Below are 26,982 nucleotides of genomic sequence, written 5' to 3' on the forward strand. Positions count from 1 at the left end.
GGATGTGAGTCTGCAGGATTTAAGTAACTAGTGGTCTACTACAAGGTTCAGTCCTTGATCCACTGTTATTCAATCTGTATATTAATAATATTGAAATAATTTAATAAGAATTTGAAAGATGAAATATAGCTATTTGTTGATGATGCAAAGATAGGTAATTAGAAATGCTGCTAATATGCAGCACTTGCAGAATGATTTGAACAGACTGGAATTGTGGACATGGGAAAATGGATGTCCGTAAATTCAAAGTCATGCACTTTGGTGTAATTAGATATCTAATGTGGTATTATATTGGCGGGATTATGCTAGAAGAAACTGATTAGGCTAGGGATCGTAGAGTGTTAGTAGCTAGCAAGTTGAAATGCAGGGCCATGTAACAAAGATTGCAAATACAACTAACAAGATAACTGCAATGCTGAAACAAACATTAACATATAAAATAAGGATGTCGTTTTGCCTCTTTACAAGGCCTTGAATTAGACCTCACTTGGATTATTGTGCACAGGTCTAATATCCTGGTTTCTGTTGTGATTCTAATATAGTGGAGAGAGTGTAAAGGGTGTTCAAAATGATATCAGGATTATGGAATACTGATTATGGAGATAGAATAAGAATTTTTAGTAGGCCGGAGACACTAGCAAACAGGAGAAAGACGGGGAGGAGAGAATAATATAATTGAGACTTACGAACTTCTGAAAGTGTCATACAGGATTTCAGTTGATGAAATTTTTCATTTTATGGGAGGTTGTGAAAGGACAAGAGGGCATCCTCGGAAGCTGAGAATGAATGCTGCTAAATAGGGATTGAGGGCTAGATTTTTCTCTCATAGGGTGGTGGTGCATGAGTGGAATGGATTGCCACTGGATGTTGTTGTGAGTTGATTGAATTCATTCACATTGCAAGCAGTGTGAATGAATTCAAGAATAACTATGATAGCTGGTGCATGTAGTATGTGGCCTTCCTTGATGAGTCCCTGACTCCCTGGAGGACTCTCTTAATAATAATAATAATAATAACATGATTTGAACAACAACAATAGCCCCAATACAGACCTCTGTAGCACACCACTGCTGATTTTCCCCTTTTGGGATACTGCACAGCAATATACAACTTTCTTATACTGATATGACAGCCAGATAACAGACTAGTCTGTTATCTGGCTGTCATATGCAACCTCATTAATTATGTTATGCAAATATTATGCAATCTCATTAATTTCAATTCATTTAACAGCTTGTCATGCGGCAGAGTATTAAAGCTTTTGCAAAATCTAAGTATACCACTATACCAGATGCATCTCTCTTGTCCAATACATCATTCATCACCTTTTTACTGTACATAAGTAATTTGATAAAACATGATCTCTCTTTAATAAACCCATGCTCACAAACAGAGAATACTGCATTATCAACCCATTTCTGTATGCTGCTACCAACTTCACTGAACATTCCCTGAAGACATGCGATGATATGTCATCAAATCATATTGTCTTAACCACCTTACCAGCCAATAAAGATCAAATACGCATCCTCAACAGCTTCATAGCCATCATAAATTTCAATGTAATATCAATGGTATTACAATTTTAATATGCACTTCACATCCATGGAAATGTGGACGAATATATATGTCCTGGCTGGTAGCGTGGTTAATGACATCAAACTTAATTACACCTATACCCCCTACTATAAATTATTCACTAAATACTTCAACTATATCCTCTGCAACAGTTACCGTCCCACCATTTTTTGCCTGTTATATCATGGTCATTCTTTCTTCTACTGGTCACATAAATGAGAAACTCTGGAGTTTTTCTTGACCTGATTTGCTAATTTCTGTTCATACTGACTTTTGCTGTCCTTATCAACTGAGTCACCTTCCTGGCCTGCTCTTTATATAGCGTGATTAATGACATCAAACTTAATTACACATATACCCCTCACTATAAATTATTCACTAAATACTTCAACTATATCCTCTGCAACAGTTACCGTCCCACCATTTTTTGTCTGTTATATCATGGTCATTCTTTCTTCTATTGGTCACATAAATGAGAAACTCTGGAGTTTTTCTTGACCTGATTTGCTAATTTCTGCTCATACTGACTTTTGCTGTCCTTATCAACTGAGTTACCTTCCTGGCCTGCTCTTTATATTCCTGATGAAATTGATTGTTAGCATTATTCTTCTTCTGGTGCCTTGTATCTGCTTCTTCCAGATTTCATGCTTAATCCCTTCATTCATCAATATGACATCTACCTTATTCAGACTTCTGACCTTTGGAATATACTCACACATTTATATTGTTAAATATCTCTTGGTTAATTCCCATGCAGCATTTATCTTCCTCCTGCTTAACTCTTCATTCCATGCAATGGCTCTAACTACAGGTAACCCTCATATAATGCGGATGTTAGGTTCCACAGAAATTTCACGTTATATAATAAATCGCATTATGTAAGACATAGCAAAACTAAGGTTATGTTACAAAATCTTTTTTTTTTTTTTTTAATTATGACATATCCAACAAAAATATATTTTTATTTAATTCAAGTAATTGATGTAAGTTAAGAAAACATATAAACTAAACAAAATACATAGTACAGTATAAACTTATTTCTAAATCACTTAGGGAATTGAAACAACGTAGATCCGAATATAAATTAAATTATACTTTAATAAATATTTCTGATATTTCGGCAATGTCACATTGCCCTTTTCAAAAGGAACTTACAGAAAGGCAGGTGCACACAGGCACTAACAATACAGTAACTGAGAATGAAGATATGAAGCTATCGTTCTCCTAGAAGTCCTGATGGTGCCCTCTGGTGGGCTAAGTAGGCGTTCTTGGCCGTTTTCTTGGCGTCTTCTACCAAAGACCAACCACTTCCCTTAGACCTACCTGGTGTATACCAGGTCCCTTGCAGTTGTAAACTGTTGTACTTTGGCCAAACAGGCAGGACAGCAAATATCAGAATTTCTGAACACAAGGACTACATCCGGTTTTACAAGTACAGCCATTCTGGTCTTGCAGACCATGCTCTGGATACTTGGATACTTGCCACAGGAAACAGGCAGGACAGCAAATATCAGAATTTCTGAACACAAGGACTACATCCGGTTTTACAAGTACAGCCATTCTGGTCTTGCAGACCATGCTCTGGATACTTGCCACAGGATACGGTGGAAGAAAGCTACAGTAATACACCAGAGCAAATACAAATTCGAAAGACTATTTATGGAATCAGCCTCTGCCCTAAGAAACTCTCCAAACCTCAACAAATTTGGCTGTATGCGACTGCCCCAAATTTGGGAGGCATACATCAGCAGACCTTCAGCCCAACGGCCAAGAACGCCTACTTAGCCCGCCAGAGGGCATCATCAGGACTTCTAGGAGAACGATAGCTTCATAACCAACCTATAAGCCTGTCTACGAGTATAAACTTATAAAAATACAAATTGTACATAAACGTCATTGCCCATAATGCATAAATGTTTTAGGCAAAATAAAATAAAATGCATAATTTAATCGTCATCACTGTCTTCAAAACGAACATTTCGTAGATGTTCTTCATTTACGAGTGGATGGCCAGAAGTCATCATCACTTAAAATCTCTTGGACATCATTTGTATAATACTCATTGCATACTTCAGCTGGTTTAGTTAAAGAGAAGTCAGCAATAAGATCTTGCTTACCACTATGCTGCAATTTTTTATTAAGTTCATAATATTGAGCTAAACAAATATCCAATTGTCTCGTGAATTTTCCAATTCACCAATTTTAAAATCAGATGTGAACCAAGGGTATACATTATCTCCTCTTCATCATCTATATCGATTACATTATGAAATTGGCATTAAACATAATGTTTCAAAACTGGAGAAGTTAACTGCAGCTCCACTTCCTGCTGATGATGGTTACCATTAAATAAATCCAGTACAGGTTGGCAAGAGTAACTAAACTGAATAACTACTGTAACAAATTTGGTACAGACAAAAAGACCAAGACAACAAAAATTGGCAAAAACATTGAAAACATTGAGCTATTTAGGCACAATTTTTTAGTGAAGATGGAAAATTAAATATGGAAATAGACAACAAAGTTAAGAAAACTAGTAGGTATGACGCCAACTGAATATATATGGAATAAGAGAGAAATTAGTCAAAACACTAAATTAACTGTATATAAGATGGTGTTCAAGCCAATTTTAGATTATGCATTTGAAAGCAGGGTTGAAAATCAAACAGTTGATCAAAGATCGGAGACCACAGGTATGAGAATTCTGAAAACTCAGAGAGTAACATATGGCATCAAAGGCGGACTCATGTAAACTATTTCCTTCCTAATATAAGATATTAGGAAGGAACTTGACATTGTTAGCATTCAACAAGTATGTACACTAGTGGCATTGTGGAAACCTTTTGGAAAAAGTGTATTTTTGAGGTTTGATGGCTCATAACACCACTTTTTTTTTTGGTGTAATACCATAAAATTATATATATCAATGGAAAGATAATTTAATCAACAATGTAATGCAACAAAGTTTGTCAATTATCTGTATTCTATGAAAAGTTATAGCCAAATAACCAGAAACAAGAAGCACAACTTGCTTAGGTTCATATGAAGTAGCTTTCCTTCATTTGAATGTAGCCAATGAGTATGAGTGTTTAGAGAGCCAATCAGGTGTCATCTTGTTTTGGCAATGAGCCAATAAGGTCACAGTAGGATTCAGCTATTGATGTCATGTATTGGAGCTGAGAGGAGGACATTTGTCAGCATATTATGTGATTGCTATCAAGTTGGTTGTTTTTTTTGTGTTCTTTCATTTAGTGAGCTTGTAAAACGTAATAAAATTAAAGAAATGGTGCAAAGAGTTGACTGGTCACCCAGAAAACGATGTAAAATAGTACTATTAAGTGAACAAGGCTACAGTTATGAAGAAATTAGAAGAAAAATTGGTGGAAACTTAACCAAAGGTGGCATTTCTAAATTTTTGAAGAGGTAGTGACTGAGGATACTCAGTCACTACAAAACCAGACTGGTAAAGACAGGAAAAGGTGCACAACAGCAAGTGATGATAGAAGAATTGAGAGACTGAGCCTATGTGACAGAAGAAAATCATCTGGGTGTATACAAGATGAAATGGCACAATACGATGTGAAGATGAGTGCAAGGACTGTTCGGCACAGACTGCAGGAATTTGGTCTAAATGCTAGAATTCCATGAAAAAAAGCCATTTTTATCTCTCAAACAAAGGCTGAAAAGATTAAGCTGGGATAAAACAAATGTTAACTGGACAGCGGAACAATGGGACAGTGTTATTTGGAGTGATGAGACCAAAATCTCCCGTTTGGTAGTGATGGCATAAAATACGTAAGGAGAAGAATCGGAGAAGATTTGCACCCTGATTGCATTACACCTACCGTGAAACACCCACTTAGTATAATGATCTGGGGTGGCATGGCATCAAAAGGTGTGGGCAGAATTTGCGTGATTAATAGGAATATAAATGCCAAAAAATACATAAATGAAATACTTGAGCCCAAACCGAAGCCTTCCACACGTGATCTTTTCCAAGATAATGAAGCATTTATATTTCAACAGGATTCAGTTCCATGGCATGTTGCTGCTGTGTGCAAAAAGTGGTTTCAAGATAATCATATTCTACTGCTGGAATGGCCTGGGAATAGCCCAGACCTTAACCCAATCAAAAATCTATGGAGCTGATTAAAGAAACTTGTTAGTCAGAAGCACCTCACCAATAAAACCCAATTAATAGAAGCAATAATTCAATCTTGGTTTCACATTATAACAGCTGCAGAACTAAAAAACTTGGTTCACTCCATGGGAAGGCATTGTAAGGCCATAATTAACGCTAAAGGTTACCCAACTAAGTATTAACTCACAATTGTGAGAATTTTTGTATACCTCAGTTTTTCTATGTGCTTCACTTTTCTTCTTTATAACTGCTGTTTTAATAAAAAATCCTTCATAAAAGTTATTGCATTACATTCTTGATTAAATTATCTTTCCATTGATATATAATTTTATGGTATTACACCAAAAAAAAAAGTGGTGTTATGAGTCATCAAACCTCAAAAATACACTTTTTCCAAAAGGTTTCCACAAATTTGGCCACTAGTGTATGTAGAAGTAATCTAAGATACTTGGTTTGCTAACTTTTCTTCTCCCATTCTGTTTAAGGACCATACCATCTTTGATTAGCTCTATTCTCATGTCACCTCAGATTAGCTTTCATGATTCAGAGTTCCAACTGATAAGACTAATTTGGAAGAAAATTGTTGATAGAATTAGTAATAATTAAAACTTTTCATGTAGTACTATCATAGCATCCTGTACACTTCTTGAGGGTACACATCAGGAATTTAATGTTGATGAAGATGATTATAATATTTTGTAATCACGTTTCATCAATGAATAATCAAAGGTCAACTCTATATCATGATTTTCAAATGAATTTTAAAATGAACAGTGTAGAGCAGTAAAAGAGCAATTCTATCATAGTGTATTATTTGTGCTGACTATGTAAACTATGCCTTCTGAAATCTGTTCCACAGAATGAAAAGCTAGTTACTCAATGCAAAATCTTCTAATCTCACGTTTAATGTGATAAACTCTCTCGTTGCTGCGTGGAAATCTTTTTTAAAAAAAGTTCCTTTAGACATTAATTCAATTAAAATTGAAATCTAGACTTTTTAACTTGCACAAACACACCTGAATTTATCAATTATCAAAAATTACATAAAATTTTTTCAAGTCTCAGTCTAAAAGTAAAAATATTCAGATCGTTATGAATAGAGCATTAGGAAAGATGAATCAAATTCTCAATTTTAAAAAGATTAAATTTGCAGCTTACAATTGCAGAAGTGTATGAACTTACTAATCTAGATGAATGCTCATATTCGCCTTGAAGAACATAAGACACACACATACTACCACCATTATGACCTTCTGTAGCTCAGTTGGTTTTGACAAAGCCCTTTGATTGGAAAAACTAGGTTTCAATCTCATGTGATACAAAGAATTTTTATGAGGACTTTTCAATCAAAGTGATGTGGCCAGTCTCATATGAAGGTGAAGGTTTTTTGTCCCTCAAAACAAACTGAATATACATACAGATAAAAATACTACTGGACAAGAAAGACAATGAGAAACTACCTTGTTCTATAATAGCTCCTACTAAAGTAGCAATGCTACACCACCAACCATTCATTAGGCTGGGGAGAAACACACAACCACCATTATGACAAGATGGATCTAGCAGATCACACTTTGTTCATTCAGTCACATACAAGCTAAATGGAGGAATCCTTTACATATATGAAAGGCTATTTTTTCCCTTTCTCATTCCACTATCAGCAGCAGAATTCCCATAATGTCAAAAAGAATGGCTAAAAATTACTCAACATTTCTGAAAGACTAGTTTTAAAAACTAGTTTTTAAAAACTTCAGCTCAATAAACAGCAAATGCTTTCAATACTATCCATGGCAAGTTTATAATTTAAGTAATTATTTATTTAATGAAAATTTCACAAAAAATCTGTAAACTATCACATTTTCTAGCCCTTAGCCTTTTCCTCTTTTCACCTTCCATAAAATGGAAGATGAGAAAAATTTCATCTGCCAATATTTTACATGATCTTTTCAGTAGTTTGTACATCTCTTATTCTTTTCCTGTTTGCAATGCCTGTAGTCACACAAATTCTCAACGTGCACTCATAATAATCAATATTTCAGTCTCAATATCTCTTTAACATCTTCTTTCACTATCTTCACTATATATATGCACAGCAGCCTGGATGAAGTAGTATCAGGGCTTCATAAAGAGGCAAAAATGACTTCCTTATTCTTAGATGTTAATGTTTGTTTCAGTATTGGAATTATTTTCTGAGTTATATTTACAAATCTTTGCTATAGTATTCCAAATTTCAGCTTCTTATCTCCTAAAGCTTCAAGATGCCAAGCCTGATCAGTTTTTTTTTCTAGTATAATCCGACCAATATAATATGCATTGGATATCTCATCCCCACCAAAGGCATAACTTTATATTTACTAACCCTAAACTTAAAACTATTTTCACATGCCCACAATTTCAAGCTGATTCAAGATATTTTTTCTATGTTAGCTGATGTGTTGCAGCCAAAGAAAGTAGTATATCAAGATGATAGACATGTGAATGAGAGTTCATTTGAGGCAGTCTGGTGCGAAATAGTGACCAATGCAACCAAATATACAGTTGGATGCTGCTATAGGCCAGGGAGTACAGGGGGAGATATTGAATTCATGCATCAGCAAATTAGTGCAATGAGTGCAGGCTTAGTGATTATTATGGGGGATTTTAACTACGGTGATATAAATTGGAAGGAGGAAATATCACATAGCAAAAAGGAAATGGAGTTAATACATCTTCTACGAGATAATTACTTGAAACAGTACATAGCTAAAGGGACACGTGGTATGAGAGTATTAGACCTGGTTATTGGTTCAGAGGTTATATGCATAAGTAAGGTGTCCTCGTTACCTCCAATTGGTGAAAGCGATCATATTGACTTGGGAGGTTGCAAAATCTGTGATTTTTCTGTTAAGAAGGGGTATATACGGAACTACAGGTTAGGCAATTATAACAAGCTTCGGAGTGAGCTTGCAGCCATCCCATGGCAGAACATATTGCAGGGGAAAGATGTTAGCAGTGCATGGGATAAAATCAGCGAGTATCTGAGGAAAGCAATATCAGATTGTGTCCCCATGGTCAGGAGGTCAAACAAGGCAGGCGTTAGATGGATGAGCAGTAGTATCAAGCTTGAACTGCAAAAAAAGAAAATGTTATGGAGAATTTACAAGGAGAAAGGCGATCAGTACACCCATGAGCAGTACAAGGCTCAAGCTAGGAAAGTTACCAGCATAGTAAAAAAAGCTAAATCTGATTATGAGAAGACCTTAGCCAAAGAGATCAAGGGTAATCCCAAAGAGTTCTTCCGCTATGTAGCAAGTAAGAAGAAGAATGACTTCGGAAGGATAACTTTAGTGGGTGCTGATGGTATTGAGGTGACAAAATCTGATGTAATAGTTGAGTTACTGAGTGATCACTTTTCAAAAGTCTATCACCCAAGTGAAGAGATCTCTAAACCTGTAGCAATACCTGATGTGAGAACTGAAGCTAAAGAATCAGAGGTATTTAATATATTGCAAAATTTAAATGCAAACACTGCTGTAGGCTTAGATGGAATATCAGCTCGGGTGTTGCGTGAATGTGCAAATGAATTGTCAACCCCTCTTACTTGGATATTTAATTTGAGTTTGAACTCTGGTATGGTCCCTAGGGAGTGGAAGTTAGGCAAAGTGGTTCCTTTGCATAAGGGTGGCGATAAAACTGCAGTAGTAAATTACAGACCAATCACCATCTCGGGAGTAGTGGTAAAAGTATTGGAAAAGTTGGTTAAAGACAAAATTCAGAAATGGGTGGATCAGGATAGGATACTCTATAGGGGCCAACATGGTTTTGTTAAAGGTAGATCCTGCCTTACCAATCTATTAACTTTTCATAATAGAATGACATCTGAGTTGGACAAAGGAACTGGCTACACAGTGGTACTTCTGGATTTTGCTAAGGCTTTTGACAGGATACCCCATAGAACACTGTTACGCAAATTGGAGCAGATGGGAATGGATATTAAATTGGTGATATGGATAGGAGAATGGCTCAGGGAGAGATACCATACGGTGGTGTATGGAGGAGCCGAGTCTAGAATGAGGCAGGTGACCAGTGGTGTGCCACAGGGCTCTGTGCTTGGGCCAATGTTGTTTAATTTGTATATAAATGATATAGGAAATGGCTTAAAGGGAGATATCCAGTTGTTTGCTGATGATGCAAAGTTGGGTAGCACAATAAAAAATCAAGCTGATGTTGAAAGTTTGCAGGATGATTTAAATAAGCTGGTGAACTGGGCAAAAGATAATGGATGTCAGTTCAATGTGGAAAAATGTAAAGTCATGCATTTTGGGATTAAAAGACTACCAGCTGTGTACTACATTGATGGAAAGGTTCTCCAAGAGATTGATGAGGCTAGGGACTTGGGGGTGTTGGTAGATAGGGAGATGAAGTTCCGAGGACACATTGCTAAGGTGTCCAAGATTGCACATAGGATTATTTGGTTGTTGAGGAACACACTGACATCCAGAGATAAAGAGGTTATTATTCCCCTTTATAAAGCGTTGATACTTCCACATTTGGATTACTGTGCTCAGGTCTGGTCACCTGGATTCCTTGGAGATGAGGAGGCTGTGGAGAGGGTTCAGAGAAGAGTGACCAAGTTGGTGAGTGACGTAAAAAATGCTCCCTACATTGATAGATTGAGAGCTTGTAGACTGCAGAGATTGGTCGATAGGCGAAGAAGAGGGGATATGATAGAAACATTTAAATTACTGAAAGGTTTTTATAGGATTGATGCAGGGGAAATGTTTCAGCTGTGTGATAGTGATGGAAGAACAAGAGGTCATCTCTGGAAATTAAAGAAGAGTGTGGTTAACAAGGGTGTCAGAACAAGGTTTTTTGCCTGGAGGGTGGTGAATGAGTGGAATTCATTGCCTGACTTAGTAGTGAGCTCTTCGTCTGTAAATGAATTCAAGAAGAGATATGACAGATATTGTTTTGCTAGTTTGGGTCTCCCGCAATGAGTCTACTGACTCCATGGAGATACCCGTAATAATAATAATAATAATGTCATGTTTTTCTTGAGAATTTATATTCTTCAAAACTCTATGGATACATTCTGATGATGCATCCTTTAAGTATTATTTTAGTGCTTCCCATACATTGCCAATATTCTTCCCATTCAGCAACTGATACCATGGGACGGAATCTGGCATTCTTCTAACCAGGTTATAATTTTTTGCCATCTAAAATTTTCAGTACAGTTAATGTTCAGTAAAATTAATGTTTAAGGCACTAGTTTTAAATGATCTTGTAGCCTGGAATGTCAGAGCACTCACTGCATGGTTTGTCAAATAAGTAGGGTGAGTGGAGAGCTATTGTCTGCAAAGCTGTGGATAGGATTAATGGTGATAGTGAGTAAATCATTTATGTACAGGAGAAAGAGAGTGGGTAATAAGACAGAGCCTTGAGGTACTCCAGCATTGGTGGTGAAAAACTTGAACTTTATTAGTCCCCCCCCCCCTCACCTAATGATCCAGTTGAACAAAGGGCAAATCTCAGTTTGTATATAATGCCTCAACAGATAACTGCCATCAATATGAGACTATGTCTTTAAATGGTCCCCACCCTCCACCCTGACACTATAATGAGGCCTAACACTTTGAATTTGTGTTCTTCTGACATGATACTTGAGGAAGTTGTCTTGCAACAGTTCAATAAATTTCTGCTTTATTCTTCTAATGAGGTTTCACAGCTGCCCAGTCATTATTCAGATGGCTAAAGTCACTTATATATGATCACCTGATCATTTATCACCCATCAGGTTGATTTGAAGATATATTTCATTGTTACTAAGAAATGATCAACTCTGTAACAACACCCAACCATGTATCTTATTTGTATCTTATTTTGTTAGAGTCACATACTAGCTTTTTTTTTATTATATATATTATTGATACCATACATGAGAAATCAAGAGACATATAAACACATCAGCACTGTGTGTGGGGTGCAGATGAAAAATGAAATAGAAGTTTATCAATTTTTTTTTTTTTTTTTTTTTTTTTTGAAGAGCTGCAGGTTATAGTTGTTTGAGAATACTTCACAAGGAAGACTGTTTCTGAGAACAGAGGTGGATAAAATAAAAGAGGAAGAGGAGAAGGAGAAGATTTGGTGTGTCTGTAGTTGCACAGTAAACAGATGCTAGGTAGCTACTGCTCTTGTATTAACAAGTGCAGCAGAAAGTGAATGAATGGTGGCTGCCATTCACTGGAGCAATGGCAATTGAAGTACCTGTAGAATAGACAGGGTGCACAGACACTGCATCTGTGAGATAAAGGGGGGGGTGAATCTGTAAGAGAGTGAGGTCATCTATGAGCCTAATTGCTCACCTCTGGACAGCATCAAGGATTTTAAGGAAAGTTTTAAGTGTACCACCTCCAAACATGCAAGCAGTATTCTAAGCATGGGACAGATTTAGGATTTGTATATAGTTCAGAATTGGTTGGGTGTAAAACAGTCTCTTGAATGAAAGAGAATGCTTCATTTTTTGGATGCTGAGGAGGCTACTCATGTGATGTGTTTATGCCAGAAGAGACCAGAGGTAAACATCAGAATACACAGAGATCTGATCTTGTCTGGTGATATGTTTATAACTGAGGGTAAGGGTAGGTGAAATGAGAACTCTTTTGCGAAAGAAAAGGAAGATTGTGTTTAGTGGCATTGAACATGACAAGGTTGTCCTCACCCCCACTGAAGGATAATACATAGGTTAATGTTTAAGGCACTAGTTTTAAATGATCTTATAGCCTGGAATGTCAGATTACTGCATGGTTTGTCAAATAAGAAAAATAGGGTGAGTGGAGAGTGCTATTGTCTGCAAAGCTGTGGATAGGATTAATGGTGATAGTGAGTAAATCATTTATGTACAGGAGAAAGAGAATGGGTAATAAGACAGAGCCTTGAGGTACTCCAGCATTGGTGATGAAAAACTTGAACTTTATTAGTTCTTCCCCCCCCCACCTAATGATCGAGTTTGACAACTGACAAATCTCAGTTTGTATATAATGCCTCAACAGATTTATTATGTAGTCTGTTCACAGATGCAGATTTTATCACACTTAATAAGTCTGAACCAGATGAACACAAAATCATCCTTTAACCATATTGAGCTCCATGATTACACATATTTATATCACTAACATGGTTACATAAACTAAGCCATTCTCATGCAGATTCTCACCATACCTCCAATCATGATCAAAGGATGACTGTGTATTAGGTCTCAAGTCAATAAATTTTTCCAGATTTTGAATACTAAATGCATTCGAGTGCAGACTGACCCTCATATACCGGGTGATTATAAAATAATGTCAAGTGTTCAGAGCCCTCTAGCGAGTAATGTACTGGACGAAACACACCGATATTTGGTAGACGTACACAGTGGAACATGGGGATTCGATTTAATGAAAAAAAAAAGTACCAAAAGTCGCCAACAGGTGAAATTTTGGCGCTGCCAAATTAATTTTAGTAGGTGTGACTAATGAATGACTAAATGGCATATGAGAGAGAGCACACATCAATTTCATGACGTCTATTGTTAATTACAAATGAGGTTCAATATGACCACCATTTTGATGTTCCAGGAACTGCATACGGTGCACGACATTTTCCAGTGGCTCGCAACACATCGGAATTGATTTGTCTCACGTGTAACGTTATTCGATCTTTCAAAGTTGGAATATCAGGTACATGTCCTTGATACACAATGCTTTTAAGAAATCCATACAGCCAAAAGTCATAAGGATTGAGATCAGGCGATCTCGGTGGCCATGGCATGGGAAATGCACGACTAATGATTCTTCTGTCAGAGAAATGTTGTCGCAAAACACGCTGTACCTGAAGTCTCATGTGATGTGGTGCACCATCCTGCATGAAAATGGTCAAATCGAGACATCCTCTTTGCTGCAGTTGTGGAACCGCAAAGTTCTGTAACATATTGGCATACCTGTTAGCATTGATGGAACAGGTCACTAGTCCATTTTGGCGATTTTCCTCATAAAAGTATAGACCGATGATAAAAGATGCCGTAAATCTGCACCACACGTGCGGATTAGTTGCAGCCCAAATGCGACAGTTGCATGTGTTAATATCGCCGTTCAAATAAAAGTGCGCTTCGTCACTCCATAAAATCTGCCATGGCCATGCATCATCCACTTCCATGAGCGCTAAGAATCTCAAAGATAAGTCGATTCGTGTGGTCACATCACCAGGCCGCAATTCTTGAACACGACTGATTTTATAGGGATAAAACTTCAACATCTGATGTAAGATTTTCCACACCGTTGTGTATGCGATATCTGTTTGCCAGGATATTGCTCGTGCACTGCTGGTACCTTGCACATTCGTCATCTTCTGTTCCACAATAGCAGTTGCAACTTGTTGGTGATTGATTGATTGGTTTGCATCCCCTACCTACCTGCACTGCTAGAGTTCCAGTAGTTTCATATCGCTGAATCAGTTTTCGTAAGTTTGTTACGCTAATCAGTTCTTTTCGTATTTCATATGACGAAAATCATGAAGACAAGCACTGGCATTATTGTTCCGCTGATAACAGAGTTCGACTAACAAAGCACGCTTACGTAAGGTAAGAGGCATTGAAAAGCAGTTCATCTACGAATGATAAGAAATCTCACAGGCTTTCCTTTTATTGCATGATCGCCCACAAGAAACGCGATAATGCAAATTTTACTTGGTAAACAGTGCCAAAATTTCCCCTTTTGGCGACTTTTGGTACTTTTTTTTTTTTCTGTTAAATCGAATCCCCATGTTCCACTGTGTATGTCTACCAAATATTGGTGTGTTTCGTCTAATACATTACTCGCTAGAGGACTCTGAACACTTGACGTTATTTTATAATCACTCAGTACATCTATTCTTCTCTCAAACTCACTCTACACATCTAAAAACTTACAACCATTTCTTCTATACAGCGTGTGGAACAAATTATAGCCTTTCTTAATTTGGTATCATCATATCATGGTAACAGACTAATGATTTTCAGTTTCCTCTTCTTCCAGCAATCCTTTCATATCCTATCTTTTACTTTACTTTACTTTCCCATTTTTCAATTGTATTAGTTATATTTTTGCTCCCAGAAAACTTGAAATGGTAACGTAGTCGTCAATGGTATATTTAATATAAGTGAATCGCTATACCATATATTTCTTTATATCATATTTCAATACCCAGTGTGAGACCACCACCCCACGTATTGGAAACATGAAATGGCTTGGTTGATCAACCAAACATGAAGTTCCATATTTGATTGACAGAGCTTCTGGACTGTACATGCTTTACTGTCTCTTCTTTTGCTTAACTTTCTTCTCCTTCCTATGCATCTCTAAGTGCTTCTCATCTTTTTCTAATTCTTGATTCTTTGTCTAATGATTTGTTTTAATAAGTAGTCTCAACTTTACCATTCAGGAGTTATGTCATGTGTTAGTTTTTATTGCAGCTATATTGTTCTAATCTGTGTAGAAAGTATTTTACCTTGGGTATAATAAATGTTAAAGATACCAAGCTGTTTTAAACCTGGTTTTACTCCATTTTCCAAGTAAGCAAACAGACAAACAAGTCAAGTTTGCACCTGCAAGTGTTGCAAGTCTAGCTGACCCTGCACGTAGTGCAAGACCAAGGCACTCATGGTAAAAGTAGAATAAGCTATGATCACTAATCTTAATATTTACCCTTAATGCAAAGCACATCTCCTGGAAGAGATGTATGATGCTTTGTATTAAAGGCAAGGGGGCCACTACCCAGACCGGTTTCGACCTTTATTGAGGTCTCATCAGCGGGAGCCAGGCTAGAAATACCAAGATTTTAGTAATACAGAGCTTATAAGTATTTTACCAGAACAAGTTACCATAAGGTGTTTTAACCTTATTAAATAAAAATCTCAGGAGGAGATATAAATGTAGAAAGTATTTTACCTTGGGTATAATAAATGTTAAAGACACCAAGCTATTTTAAACCTGGTTTTACTCCATTTCCCAAGTCAAGTTTGCGCCTGCACATAGTGCAAGACCAAGGCACTCATGGTAAAAGTAGAATAAGCTCTGATCACTAATCTTAATATTTACCCTTAATGCAAAGCACATCTCCTGGAGGAGATGTATGATGCTTTGTATTAAAGGCAAGGGGGCCACTACCCAGACCGGTTTCGACCTTTATTGAGGTCTCATCAGCAGAAGCCAGGCTACAATTTATAAGCTCTGTATTACTAAAATCTTGGTATTTCTAGCCTGGCTCCCGCTGATGAGACCTCAATAAAGGTCGAAACCGGTCTGGGTAGTGGCCCCCTTGCCTTTAATACAAAGCATCATACATCTCCTCCAGGAGATGTGCTTTGCATTAAGGGTAAATATTAAGATTAGTGATCAGAGCTTATTCTACTTTTACCATGAGTGCCTTGGTCTTGCACTACGTGCAGGGTCAGCTAGACTTGCAACACTTGCAGGCGTAAACTTGACTTATTTGTCTGTTTGCTTACTTGGGAAATGGAGTAAAACCAGGTTTAAAATAGCTTGGTATCTTTAACATTGTTCTAATCTGTCACTGGCAATTTATGTCACTACTGCAATATCTTACAAATAAATTAGACATAAATAATAAATAAACAGCAGTTATTCTAAGAGGGAAAAAAAATACAATAAAACAGATAAAAATCACTTGTTTTACAGGAAAGTTAAACAAAATGACCTTTCATGATCCAAATATCCTGAGTATTTTATTACTATTTGAAATTCCATTGTTATAATGCCTATATTTTTGTAACAAGTATAAGGGTGGTCTGAAAAGTTCTCAGCCTCATCCATAGATGGCAACACTATCAGCAAGATTTTTTTCTGAAGCAAAAGTGTTGTCTGTATCTCTTGAAATGGATAAAATTGAGTATTGTGCAGTTATAAAATTCTTTGTAAAAGAAGGTTTAACTCCAAAAGAAATTCATTTGAAGTTCATAAAAGTTTATGGACACTCTTCTCCTTCATTTTCAAGAATTAAGAAATGGGCTGCAGAGTTTAAACGTGGCCGTACCAGCCTTGAAGATGATCCATGTGAAGAACGTCCAAAAAAGTGTAACAACACCAGAAATCGAAATTAAGGGATAAACATCCTTTGTTGTTTTATAGCCAGTAAGAGAAACTAAAGATCGATAACTATGATCTATGAGTTTCATGCCGAAAAACTATCGGTGAAAGCAATTCGAAGTAAAGGTGGGGCAAGCTCCCTCACTATTCTTGATATTTTCTCATAATGTAAAACACAGCTCCTAGGAGATGTAATACTGTCATTACATTATGAGGAGAGGTCACTACATAGACCTGTTTCAACCTTTTTTGAGGTCTCATCAGTGAGTAGGTAGACCTGGAAGATATCAAAGCTTAGTGAAAAGAACTTATTTACCTTCACTATACGAATGCCATAAAGGTGTAATTATATTTTAGTTAATATAAAAAGCCAAATGGCTAGTTTTCTGGCACCTTAATATACAAATTAAGGGGATAAACATCCTTTGTTGTTTTATAAGCCTCCCTCGCTATTCTTGATATTTTCTCATAATGTAAAACACAGCTCCTAGGAGATGTAATACTGTCATTACATTATGAGGAGAGGTTGAAACCGGTCTGGGTAGTGACCTCTCCTCATAATGTAATGACAGTATTACATCTCCTAGGAGCTGTGTTTTACATTATGAGAAAATATCAAGAATAGTGAGGGAGCTTGCCCCAACTTTACTTCGAATTGCCTTCGCCGATAGTTTTTCGGCATGAAACTCATAGATCGTAGTTATCGATCTTTAGTTTCGCTTACTGGCTATAAAACAACAAAGGATGTTTATCCCCTTAATTTCTATATTAAGGTGCCAAAAAACTAGCCATTTGGCTTTTTATATTAACTAAAACACCAGAAATCATTGATCAAGCACGATATGGCATTTGATGATCGACAAGTCAAAGTGAGTGAAACTGCTCAGACTGTAGGCAGACATATTTCAAAAGAACGTGTAGGATATATTTGCATGAAGAATTGCAAATGAAAAAGCTTTGCGCAACATAGGTGATGCACTTGCTCACAGCAGATCAAAAACACACTCGCATGAAAATCTCTGAACAGTGCTTGGAGCGTTTTAACAAGAATAAAATTAATTTTGTGCATTGATTTATTACTATGGATGAGACTTGGATTCACCATTACACACAATAATCCAAACAGCAGTCAAGACAGTGGACAGAAGCCAGTTGTTCAGCATGAACCACTACAGGGATGGGATAATGGCACTGGAGTATCACTGGAATAAATGTATTAGTCTTAAGGGAGATTATGCTGAAAAATATAAATTATTTTGAAATTACAAATTCGTTTTTTCATTGTTAGGCCGATAACTTCTCAGACCACCCTCTTACTTTACAGTGGTTGGAAATCCAGCGAAATCTCAGCAGACCAATTAATTTACTTAATTTATTTTATTCTACTCTAATGCCTTTAATATTGGTGAATACTAGTGAAGAAACGTGAATGGAGCTATCAACTGTGACATTTCATGCAAAATTAAAGAGGTACAAGGATAAAAACTAACCTATAAAATTCATCCAATTTTTGAGCTATCTGGTTGCATGCTTTTAAACAATCTTCTTCCAAAAGAGATTTAAGTTTTCTGCTCACCTGCTGTACTTTGATCCTAATTCAATATGGATTTCAATTAGCAAAGGAAGAATATATAGTTTTGCAGTTAACAATAATAGGTATTTAATAAAAAAATTAAAATTTCTTAATCTAACAACATTGGTTAATTTTAAGTGCCTATTCATTTTTGAAAGCTTTCAAAAATAAACAAGAAATATACATCAATGTACTTCATATCTGAAACTAGAAACTTTTACATTTAATGTTCCCCAGTTTACATAGCATTTTATTTTCTACACTTAATCTATGAAGATTTGTGGGCAAGTGATCAGAGTAAAGAGACTATCTGTTAATATATTTCTTACAGAGTTGGAGATTGCCTGTTCTGAAGAATACAGTATGGAGAAGACTGTTCCAAAAAACAGAGGTACAAATGAATGTAAGAAGAGAGAAAAGAAGTTGGCTTAGTAAGTCTAAAACTAAATGATATGTGGATGTTGTCCAGTAGCTGCTTATGTTTGTGCATGATAAGAGAAAAGTGGAGGACTAGTGGCAACCAGTAGGGCAGCATTGATGGAATTGCTTGTTTCCATCTATAGAAAAGACATAATGTAAAAACAGCACATCTATTGGAAAGCAACTGAGGGGATCAGTAAGAGAAGGGTCATCTACTAAGCAAATAGTTTCTTCTGTATATAATCTATCATTTTGAGGGAGGTTGCTGGTGTGCTATTTCAAATGTGAGAATAATAATCTAAGGTTGGGTAGATTTGGAATTTATAAGGTGTCAGGAGTTGAGCAGAAGAGAATTAATGTTTTGAATGAAAAAGAATACCAAGCTTTTTGGAGGCTACATGTGAAAGTCAGCCCAAGAAGAGAAACTGATCTTAGCTGGTGAACAGGGTGATCAAAAGTGCGGGAGAGTGAGATGTAATCATTTCTTCTGGGAAATATGGCAGGATGGTGTTTTGGTATCCTTGAAATTGACTGTATTATTGAAACACCACTTGAGAATGGCTAAAAGATAGGTGTTTAAAGGATTACTGAGTACTACAAGATTTTGTGAATGACAAAGAAGAATGGAGTGTGCTATCATCAACAAAGTTATGAACAGGATTGAATACTGGGAAGATTACAGATGTTTAGGCAAAAGAGTGTAGGTAAAAACACAGAGCCTTTGAGTATTCTGGTATTGTTTTAAAAATTACTTGTGAAGACACCATCCACTATGGCATGCAATGAAGGACAATTGATGAAGAGATGAATAAGCTGGCAATCCACTTACAAAGGGTAAGATGACAAGACTGCAGCTTAGAAAGAAGGCTGCAATGTTCGACTTGATCATATGACTTGGAAATACCAAGAGCAACCAGATGAAATTCACGAAATCTTTCCACAGACTGTATCCAAAGGCAAGTAAAGTTAGTGAAAAGATTTGCTGTAGAACAAGAGTGCTAGAATCCATATTGGTGATTACTAATTTACTGACGATTTCTAGGTAGTGAAAAAGTTGGTGGCTAATGACTTTTGAAAGTACTGGGGGATGAGGATATTAATGGAAAAAAAGCAATGAGAACACAGTCTGATGGCTGACTTTTACCTACCTTTTTAAGAATGGGCTGGATCAAAGCTAGCTTCCATGTCATTGGATAGATACCACATGAATAGGATAGCTTGTAAAGGAAAATACAGGATGGGTGTTAATTATTGAGCACAGGCTCTTAGTACAACCAGAGAGATATCATCTGGATAGAGCTTATTGGTATCAAGGCTAATCAGAATTCTTTTGATGTCCTGTTAGCAGATTAGAGGAAGCATACTGAGATGGTTTGTGGAACAGTAGAGGAAGATTTACCTTGGTCATCTAAATAAAAGAAATGGAGGAGATGAACTGTTGCCAAGATTATATCTTCTCTTTAGGAGATGTTTCTATTGTTCTATCAGGATGTGTGTGTGTGTGTGTGTGTGTGTGTGTGTGTGTGTGTGTGTGTGTGTGTGTGTGTGTGTGTGTGTGTGTGTGTGTGTGTGTGTGTGAGAGAGAGAGAGAGAGAGAGAGGTGGAAACATAGTAGGGTAGAAGCTCTGGCCAAATATTTTTGGCAAAGGATTAGAATGCTGAACTGCATTTGTGCAGAAAGTGACTTGATGCATCTGGATTTCAGAATCTGAAGATTTAGATTTTCTCTACATCCAGTTCTTACTGGATGTAGTGAAAGCTGAGTAACAGGCTGTAGTTTTTATCTTGAGTCTTTGAGCATATGTTGCATTTTTTATACCTGAACTGCTTTGGCACATTTATTGGAAAATTCCATTTTGAATGGAATAGGGAATAAAAGCACTCCTTCCAGCAAGGATAATTTTACTTATTAGATTAGAGCTAATGCTTGGATCAGGAGAGAAGAAGCAAAAATCATCATCATCATCAAATTCCTGCCATGTACCCTCAAGGGGTGTACAGGATATGATAGTACTACATGAAAAAATTACATCATTACTAACTTCCTATCTATAATTTTCCTCCAAATCAGTCTGTTACTTGTCAAGACTCCAACATTATCAGATCTTATATTTCTATTGTCTAAGGCACTTTGTACCGTATCAATCCACCTATATCTTGGTCTTCCTCTGGGTCATTTTCCTGCCAACCTGGCTTAGAACACTTGATTCGCTAATCTATCCTTGCTCATTCTGTTTAAGTGACCATACTACCTGAGATTAGCTCTGCTAACGCATTCCTCGATGCTGACAATGTCAATTTCTTTCCTAATATAATCGTTTTTAATATGATATTGCCATTGATGCCATCTGTTCACACCTCTAATCTTTCTCAGGACTCTCATATCTGCAGTCTCTAGTCTTTGGTCAAATGTTTTACTTCTGACCCAGCTCTCAGATCCATAAGTTAAAATTGGTTTGAACACTGTCTTGTATATAGTTAATTTAGTGTTCCGACTAATTTCTTTCTTATTCCATATGAATTTATTCAATTGACTTCTTACCATACCAGCTTTGTTGATTTTGTTGTCTATTTCCATATTTAATTTATAATCTTCACTAAAAATCGTGCCTAAGTAGCTGAAATGTTTTACTTGTTCCACAGGTTCTCCATTCACAAAACAGTTGACATTTTCAATGATTCTGTCTATTTTCATTATCTTTGTCTTTTTATTGCTGACCTTCATACCATATCTATTACAACAGTTATTCAATTTAGTCAGAGAATCTTGCAGACTTGTAGTGGATTTATTTAGAAGTATAACATCGTCCGCATTAAGCAAAGAGCTGAAAATAACATCTCCAATTTTGATATCGTGTTTAATACCACTTTCCTTCATAATGTGATCCATATAGATAACAGTGGGGATAATGTACATCCTTGTCTCACACCAGATTTAACATTAAACCATCTTCCTGTACTTCCTTCAATTCTAACGGCTGATTTACAACTCAAATAAAGACTAAGTATTGCTTGATATAATGACCCATTCACACCATATAACTGTAGTGTATTGAATAGCTTCTCTCTTGGCACCTTGTCATATGCCTTTTCCAAATCGATAAAACTTAAATAGAGATCTTTGTTATATTCCCATGCTTTCTCGACTATTTGTCGTAAAGTGAAGATCTGATCCCGACAGCCTCCATTTGGCCTGAATCCAGCTGGTTCTTCGCCCTGCTTTTCTTCCACAATTCTTCTCAATCGTTTCTCAAGTATATCTGCATAGATCTTGCCAGGAACATTTAATAGGGAAATACCTCTGTAATTCTCACATTCAGTTTTATTTCCCTTTTAATATATGAGTACTATGAGAGCTCTACTCCAATCATCGGGAATTCGTCCCTCTGTCCAGGCTTTCTGAACTATGCAGTGCAGCACTGTAAGACTTTTATACCACCATACTTCAGCATTTCTGGTCGAATATCATCTATTCCTGCTGCCTTTCCATATTTCAAGCCTTTGATGACTTTTTCTACTTCAAGTATGGATGTGTATTCCTGACTGCATGCCTAGTCAGTGTTTTTCATCACTGTGCTGTCATCACTGCTTGTTTCATTTAGCAATTTTTCGAAGTAATTACTACATACTTCAAGGATATCTTTTTCTCCTGTTTTCATGTCACCTTAATCATCTCTAACTCCTTTTACAGCACTCTTTCATCCATTCCGCAGCTTCTTCAACAACCTCCAGAATATTTTGCCACCTTCCTGATATTTATTTTCTATGTTCTTGCCAAAGTTCTCCCATGACTTTTGTTTAGCTAGTTTTACACACTGTTTAGCTTTCTTACATTTGTCTCTGTATTCTCTAAGAGCACAAGCTGCCTTATTTGCCAGGAACTTTTGATATGCTTTCTTCTCTTCCTTCACTGCCTCTTTAACTTCGTGTGTCCATCATGGAGTTCTAATTTTTCTATCCTTGCAGACAACTTCACCATATGCCTCTCTAGCTGAATCAATAAAGGTTTTCTTCAAGGTTTGCCACTGAATCTCCATGGTTTGGTTCCTGTTCTCAAACTCTATCATTTTTCCTTCAATCATGTTTGTGTATTTTAGTCTACAGTTCACATCTGAGAGCTGCTCAACTGTTATTCGCTTTAAAACTTTCTTACATGTCATTCTTTTCGATATGAAATTCAAGAAGCAAACATCAGACCATATAAATGAGGAACAGAATTTGCTCCATATGCTAACTTCTGAGCTTAATCTTAAAAAATTATATTTACTGAAATAAAGAGCCAAAAGGCTTTACTTCGGCGATGCAAAATTATATAAATTAAGTGGATATTAAATCCAACATTATTTCAAAGCTGAATACAGAAACTATAAAAGTTTTGTGCTGAATATATAGTTAAAAACTATAAAAGTTTCGGCAAAGTTTGACCAGAGAGCTTATTATCTGGTATGCATGTTTAGACATTGATTACACTTGTGTTGATATTTAGTGGAGAAAGCACATGTTTAGAGATAATAATTAGCTAATCTAACTGATAATCTAATTTCTTTGGACACGTATAAGCTAGCCTGGTTGGCCGAGTGTTCAGCGTATCTTCTCTCCAGCCAAAAGTCTGCGGTTTCGAATCCCGCCATGGGCATGAATGTTTGTGATTGTCTGTAAAACTACTAGTGCTGATGACGGGCAGTAGATGGCGTTGGTGTAGTTGGTGGATTGAATGGTTGGAAAAAGCTGTAGAGTAGGTGCCCTCCCTTGATGAGTCTTTGGACTCCCTGGAAGTGTTATGTAATAATATATATATATATATATACAGTGTGCCTCAATATATAGGCAAACAAATGCCTAATGGGATGACCTCTGTAACTTCTACTCCTCCTTTCCTGTTCTACTCTCCTGTCCAAGTATTATTTTTGCAGTTCTAATCCAAGCAATCCTGTCTAGATTGAACAGAAAAGCAATCCTCACTGAATGAAATCCTCTCCTATCCCTAATTCCACTCAAAATTAAATGTTTGACCACTCTCCATGTTAAAGCTCTCCAATACAGTGTAAGAAAAAAATTCAGAATACCACAAGCAGCTCAAGAGCAAAACTCCAGCATCACACTTGGTATATTGCAGCTCTCAACAGCAGCAGGGGAAAAAAAAAATCCAAATCCAATTATGAAAGGACCAAATGCTACAAACTTACCTCTTGTTTCAAATGGTAGAGGAATGCTGGCCTTACCAAGGCCACTGGGTGAAATGTTTGTCCATCCTCCACTCTCTCGCATCCAGATGGTACCATAGTACATTAGCCAAAGATAAGGTTGATCTAATGGCATCGTGGTTTTTCTTCCAATGTTTGTATTGATTACCAAGGCAAAATTCTTCTCACTTTACCAATAACTGCTTATTCCAGGCCGCCCTTACCCCTAGTCTTCTGACAGAAAGAAATCACAAAAATCCTGTCTAATTTATTAGATAGAACTGAGTTGTGGTAGCAACTTGTGAGAGGAGTGCGAGTTCAAGAATAAGAAAGTGACATGAGCTCTTGTGAAAGAATGATATCATTTTCTCATTCTTGAACTGGCCTACATATCTAGTATTACCTTGCACAAACACATCTCAGCCAGATTATCTGCAGCTGCTCAAGGCACACACATATACAAAGTACTAATGCTGTATATATCCCAAATCTGTTCAACTATGGACTACTCACACACTAGGTGCATCCAGACTCTAAGACTGCTTGATATTATTCAGGTGTTAGCAATAGATTCACTGATGATTCCATCTTTCAAAGATGTTCAGTTTCTGCCTAATCTCTTCTACAAGGCTTTCACTGATAATGTGCTGCTGAACTGGCCATTATTATTACTCCATTGCTAGTCAACACTATTTACACTCCAGCTCCAAACTTAACTCCTCTTTCATTTTTATTCTATCTACTTCTGTTCTTTTAACAGCATTCCTTACTTTGTCTTCCCAAAAGACTGCAACCTTCAGCTGTTCATTCAACAAATTCCTCCTTTCATCTTAATCTCTTGCCCACACAGTGATGTGCCATAGGTAGGTCTCGTGTCCTTTCATGCCTGGTCAGGAAAAGCTGATAACGTAGAAAACCTTGCTCTAGAGACCAAACGTGGAATTTTTTTCAAGCTACTTTAGGACTCCAATAACCAGGATGGTGAAATAATATTTGGTTTACAGATCAAGTATTGATAATATTTATTAACTCTACCAACTAGTTTCGCTACAACTACCATTCAAGAATTTTCAAAGAAGCAGCGACAGTCACTCGTTCTACTGTTAACCTTAACAGAAATCAAGGTTTTATACTACCAGAGATATGGAAAACCCTAATTAGATCTCTAAAAATACAAGAAATGAACTTCAACACAAACTACAGGAAGTTAGCAACAGCTAGCTAACCTTGTACACACGATACATGTTTCACTCACGTTTGATGCTATTTTATTTGTAATTATTCTTGTCAGTTTTACAGTTACTCACAATTGTGAGATTGTTTTAAGCCTATATGTCAATGCCCTGAAGATGCCAACAGTTAAAGTGTGGTGAAACTAGTTGGTAGAGTTAATAAATTTTATCAATACTTGATCTATAAACCAAATATTATTTTACTAATTCATATGATCAAGAAAATAAACCTTCATTATGAACCAGGATGGTGGTTTCATACTGGGAAAAAAATGCATCTATTACTAAAGACATCCATGTTCACTGTGGGATCTGAATCCAATTTCAGATTAGAATCCCACAGTGAGTTGGAGATTGGAAGCGTGATCTATTCAGTCAACCAAGTCATAGAAAATAATTATAAATAATAATTTCATTTTTTTTCATTTTTGATATTCAACTTTCATCTTTTCAGTATTCCTTTATCTCATATGATACAACTGTTAAGACTGTAATCAGATTATGATTCATGACTGAACATAAAGTTATTTTGATTGATTGGATTCAAGGGAAATTGAATTTCCCTTAAATCCAATCAGTCAAAATAACTTTATACAATATTCAGAAATAGCAAGGAGTCCACTTTTTATCTTGATTCCCTATTTTTCTCCCTCTCTCCCTAACACACACATACACACACACAAAAAAAAATTGCTAGTCTCACATGGAGGTGTGGCAGGGTTTACTCCTGGCAATTCAGGTTTTGCATCCCTCAAAATAGACAAACCAACCATACGAGCACACACAATTAATAGACATAATGCACTGGCCTCACAAACCCAAGTTGCTTTGGCCATAAAAAAACTAAGATGTCAATGACATCTTAGTTTTTTTTTTTTTTTTTGAGGAACCTGTAGTATCTTATCATTATTAAAAACAACAGTCTTCCCCAACACTGTTTTTCCCACTGAGCATAGTCTCCAACTCCTTAAGATATATATCAGTACAGTACTTCTTTTTTGCCTAATCACTTACTTCCAAATGGTACTACTTTTGCTATAGATCTTGTGACCTTTCATGGGTGAGATTATTAAAAACAACAACAACAAAAAAAGTATTATTTTCATGATTTTTGGGAATATTTTATTTGGATTAATTAGTCATTAAGAATACTAAATGGTTAAACACATGCAGTAATAATTTGAAAATCAATGGAGGTAATTAAAACATGATACTGTAACACAAACTCAATGTGTTACAGTTTTCACTTGCTCTCAGATGTCATTATTAAAAGCAACACATAAGTCCACAGTAATAACTTTATTTAATAAATAAGGTAGATATTTCATACTAAAACTAATAGTACATCTTCAGTGTTACAAACAGATAGGAATAGAATACAAGTAACGAACATTCGGTGGATCACCTATTAAAATACAATGTTGTCCCGAGCTAAGAATGAAAGAAATTAATAAATAATTAATATTTAAGATAATTAGTTTTTTAATGATTATCTCCTTTTATTTTATGATAATCATAAAATAAAAGTCTCCCAGATCTTCGAGAGAGAGGCAATCATTTCGATTTAAATTCGGTCGGTGTAAAATAGCTTCACAACTTTCTTTAAAGAGGCATTCATATTTGAACCTGCATCTATGAAGGAGAATAGCTTTATCCCACTGGATGTTATGGGTAGTGGTAATACTGTGCTGTGCTAGACCAGACTTTTGAGGTTTGTTATAATCAATATCGTTGTAAACCAGCCAAAGACAGA

General features: G+C 36.3%; 1 protein-coding gene across 1 annotated transcript in view; it reads right to left on the reverse strand.

Annotated features, from left to right (window-relative positions):
* Positions 1-26,982, reverse strand: part of IKKepsilon (I-kappaB kinase epsilon) — a 406,399-nt gene that overhangs the window by 67,348 nt on the left and 312,069 nt on the right. Inside the window, exon 16 of the mRNA XM_090415707.1 lies at positions 18,312-18,413. Coding sequence (XP_090271833.1) covers positions 18,312-18,413 — 102 coding nt within the window. The remainder of the gene's footprint in view (positions 1-18,311; positions 18,414-26,982) is intronic.

The sequence above is a fragment of the Typopeltis vanoorti genome, chromosome 1, assembly GCF_054136105.1.
Source record: "Typopeltis vanoorti isolate ZY-2024b chromosome 1, IOZ_Tvanoo_1.0, whole genome shotgun sequence".
In the NCBI taxonomy this organism is placed as follows: Eukaryota; Metazoa; Arthropoda; class Arachnida; order Uropygi; family Thelyphonidae; genus Typopeltis; species Typopeltis vanoorti.